The 4,436-nt window shown below is 46.3% G+C and overlaps 1 protein-coding gene across 1 annotated transcript in view; it reads right to left on the bottom strand.

Annotated features, from left to right (window-relative positions):
• Gxylt1 (glucoside xylosyltransferase 1) overlaps positions 1-127 on the bottom strand; it is a 33,290-nt gene extending 33,163 nt beyond the window's left edge. The window contains exon 1 of the mRNA XM_013018721.1: positions 16-127. Coding sequence (XP_012874175.1) covers positions 16-127 — 112 coding nt within the window. The remainder of the gene's footprint in view (positions 1-15) is intronic.
• Between the last annotated feature and the right edge of the window lie 4,309 nt (positions 128-4,436).

The following is a 4,436-nucleotide window of genomic DNA, read 5'->3' as shown; positions in this document are numbered from 1 at the left end:
CCTGCGGCTTCCCGCCACCGCCGCCCGCTCCTTCCTCCACGGACACGGCGAGCTGGCTGAAGGCGTAAAGGAGCGAGCAGAAGCCGCAGGCCAGACACAGCACTACGAGGCGCAGGTAGCGCCGCATCGCCCCGGCCCCGCGCGACCGGCGCCACAGCCGCCACAGCTACCGCCGAGCCGCGCCTGCCCGGGCGAACTGGAGTCGGAGGAATGCCACTGCGCAGCCGCCGGAGCAACAAGTTCCTCCTCCGCCCCGCCCCTGTTCTCCTCTTCCCTCCCACCCCTTAGACCAGATGACAGACAACTCGCCCGGAAGCCAGGGCACCTTCCCCGCGGCTTCGGGCCTTCAGTCAAGAGATGTAGCCCCGCCCCGCTCCGTCCAGCTCCTCCCTGACGTGCCCTCCCCTCAGGCCCATGGGGCCCCGCCCATTCCTACTGTGTATGGTCGCAAAGCATGAGAGGCTCCGCCCATCCTGCCTGGCCCCTCCCCCTCCGCCCACGCGGTCTTCCCTAAGGCCCCGCCCCTCCTCGCCCCGAGGTCCTATAGACCCCGCCCACTATTTCAGGGCCCCGCCCAAGACCCTCTTGGCCCCTCCCATCCCCGTGGTGCCCCGCCCCAAGGCCCGCTTGGCTTCTTTTCTCTCCGGGAAGGGTCTGGATCTGGGGCGGCTTGAAGCCGACAGGGTCCGAAGCGCCTGCGCGCTGAGCGCAGTGGGTGTTCCCCAAACCCGAGGTCAGTAATCCGGGAGTTCTGTGCTCGGTGGCGCCAAGGAGGGGAGTGGCAAGAGGAGTTGGGCTCAGGACATCATTGACCTACATTCAATCTGAAGGTTTGTGAGATGGTAAAAACTAGGTTCCCTTGAGGATGTTTTTCTCGTCTCTAAAATGGAAGATATGAACCCGCACGCAAGGTGACTGTGACAAGGAAATTGGGGAAAGACTAAAAACACCTGACCGTAGGCACTTCTAGGATGCAACAGAAACTTCCTCTGCCTCTAGAAATTTTTTTCCTCTGGCATCAGTAATGGGGTTTGAGTCAAGGACTTGCACATGCTCAGTGCCCTACCTCTTGAACCATGCTTCCAGTCCAGTCTTTTCTGATTATTTTGGTAATGGAGTCTCAAAGATTTTTCTGCCTGGTTTGGCTTCAAACCTCTATCCTCTGGCTCGCAGCCTCCTGAGTAGCTGGAATTACGGGCATGAGCCACCAGCACCTGATTTCTCAGCTGCTAAATTTCTATAACACCATTACACAATCCATTTCAGCCACTTAAGGGTATAGCCTCATAATGTTCATAGTTCCCATGCCTACCTTGTCCCCACTTCCCATCAGGCTGTAGGTAACTGTAAGGCAGGGGACCACTCTTTTATATCTATTTGATTCCTTACAATTCATTTCTATATGCAAAGCAAAATTAGGATTCTCCACTAAAAAGCTTCTCCTTGGGCTGGGAAGGTGGCTTAGTGGTAGAGTTATTGCCTAGCATGCATGAAGCCCTAGGTTCGATTCCTCAGTACCACATACACAGAAAATCCAGAAGTGGCACTGTGGCTCAAGTAGTAGAGTGCTAACCTTAAGCAAGAGAAGTTCAGGGCAGTGCTGAGGCCCTGAGTTCAAGCCCCAGGAATGGTGAAAAAAAAATGCTTTCCTTTTTCCACTCTCCCTGTTCCTCATCTGTTTCCATTCTACTCATTCATAGATGGTTTATAGAGCCATCCATGAGTGCTTTGGGGTGTAGGGAAGCAGCCTAGTGGGATATGGATGGGAAAAGTAGATTACTCATAAATGTGACCAAGCACTGGTGGTTCACATCTGTAATCCTAGCTACTCAGGACTGAGATCTGAACATCATAGTTCTACACCAACCCAGGCAGAAAAGTCTGGGAGACTCTTTTCTCCAATTAACCAGCAAAAATGCCAGAAGTGGAGTTGTGACTCTAGTGGTAGAGCACTAGTCTTGACACAGACATTAGGACACAGACCTGAACGTGTGTACACACATACCCAAAGGTACAACCAGTCCTCACTTCAAGTGTGGTCAAGAGAAATTTCATTGCAAAGGTAGCCCAAGGGGGCAGAAGAGGGGTATGGGAAGTAATTCTAGCCTGAAGGATTGATGAAACAGGCTCTTGTGTTCCAGAGTCTGTGAGAATTTTGATACCACCAGCTAAGTAAATTCAAGAGCAGATATGTTAACAGATAAGATAGGAAGGGGCCAGACTTTGAGTGCCCTGGGTTTGGCATACCAAGGAGTTTGAACTTAATCTGTTAGACAATGGTGAAGCATTAAAGACTGTTAACTAAAGATGTAACATGATGACATTTGAATTTTAGGAAGCAGATTCTAAGACAGAGATTGGAAAAAGTCGCTCCAGTGCCAAAAAGTTAGGCTTCAAAATACATGCATATTGGGCTGGGAAGGTGGCTCAGTGGTAGAGTGCTTATCTTGCATGCATGAGGCCCTGGGTTTGATTCCTCAGCCCCACATAAAAAGAGAAAAAAGCTGGACGTGGTGCTGTGGCTCAAGTGGTAGAGCACTAGCCTTGAGCTGAAGAGCTGAGGCACAGCGCCCAAGCCCAGAGTTCAAGCCCCACAACAGACCAACAAAAAAATGCATATTTAATGGATAAAATGATGCTCATAGATTAACCAAATTGCATCTTAAGTCATTGAATTTCATCACAAAATACAATATGGAGGAAATGTGTGTAAAAAATGCGAAGTCTGTGGCCCTGAAAATTTTAATGTTCTGGTTTCTCAATAAGGATTAAATTTCTTTCCCTATTGAACAAAAACTTAAAAAGAAGCATTCTATCAAGATGTATGAAGCTGTGGCTCAAGTAGTAGAGTGCCAGCCTTGAATGAAGTCAGTGCCTTGGCTCTGAATTCAAGTCCCACTTTCAGCATGCACAAACACACACACACACACACACACACACACACACACAAAGAGAATAAAGACATTTGTTCACTCAGTAAAACATTTATTGAATATTTTCTACATGCGGAACAAGGGGCTCAGATACACAGTATTCTGAAATATGGGTACTTTCCTCAAAGGGGAGTCAGACCACTAAAACATGAATACTAAATAAATCTGCTATACCTTATAATTCTTAGGGAAATGAAGATAAAACTTAATGAAGTACAGAGAAGGATACTAAAAGCATTGATAAAAAGGTTTTTGAGAAAGTTAAAGGATGTAATACCAAGAAACTAGAGTAAGAGCTAGTACTTAAACAGTTTAAAAGATGCTGACTACAGTTGTTCTCTATTCCAACAAAGAAGTGACATGGCGTGAAAATTAACAATAAATCTTTGATTGTTCACACATGGTTAAAATATTGGAATGGCATAAAGGAAAGCCAGGCCATTTTTGTTTCTGCAACAATCTATAGGATGAGCCCATCCAAAAGAAGAATAATTCATATATTTGACATCAAGGTTCTGTTGGACATCATTCCATCCTTTTAAGTCCCTTTGTATCCTGTAATTATAAATTCTGTTGTCAAAGAATATAAAAGTAGAAGTGGTTTTTGTATTACTCACACACCATCTTTTTTTTTTTTTTTTTGGTGCCATTCCTGAGGCTTGAACTCAGGGTCTAGGCACTGTCCCTTAGCATTTTTGCTCAAGGTCAAGACTCCAACACTTGAACCACTGTTCCACTTCTGGATTTTTGGTGGTTAATTGAAGATAAGAATCTCCCAGTTGGTAGGATTTAGCCGGGCGCTGGTGGCTCACGCCTGTAATCCTAGCTACTCAGGAGGCTGAAATCTGAGGATTAGGGTTCAAAGCTCAGGCAGGAAAGTCTATGAGACTCTTATCTCCAATAAACCACTAGAAAACAGGAAGCGGTGCAGTGGCTCAAGTGGTCGAGTGCTAGCCTTGAGCTAAAAAGTTGAGGGACAGCACCCAGGCCCAAAGTTCAAGCCCCACAACTGAAAAAAAGAGAAAAAGAAAAAAAATTGTTCTTATCATTTTAAAGTTCTTATCTAAGTAGGTGAAGGATTTTTCCAAGTATTTGCTTTCATGAAATTCTATGGGATGAAATTTTGTAAGATTTGACCAATCTTCTGCATATAAATCTAAGGCTACATTTTAGATGAAGGAGAAAATTAATAATTTTAATTTGACATTGAAAAAGTAAAACTGCAAGCCAGGTATGGCAGTACACATCTATAATCCCAGCACACAGGAGGCTGAGGCAGGAGGACATCAGTGACTTGAGTTGGGAGGTCAGTCTAAGATATATAATGTGGCCCTGTGGAAAGAGAGACAGGAACAGAAAGAGAAAATGAGTGTGGTGGCTCATGTCAGTGATTCTAGCTACTTGGGAGGGGGGAGATCAGGAGGACAGTGCCTGGAGGCTAGCCCAGGAGAAGGCTGGCAAGACTCACATCTCAATGTAGCACACACATCATCCCAGCTATAG

The sequence above is a fragment of the Dipodomys ordii genome, unplaced genomic scaffold, assembly GCF_000151885.1.
Source record: "Dipodomys ordii isolate 6190 unplaced genomic scaffold, Dord_2.0 Scaffold42, whole genome shotgun sequence".
Taxonomy (NCBI): Eukaryota; Metazoa; Chordata; class Mammalia; order Rodentia; family Heteromyidae; genus Dipodomys; species Dipodomys ordii.
This window is presented reverse-complemented; position numbering and strand designations above follow the sequence as displayed.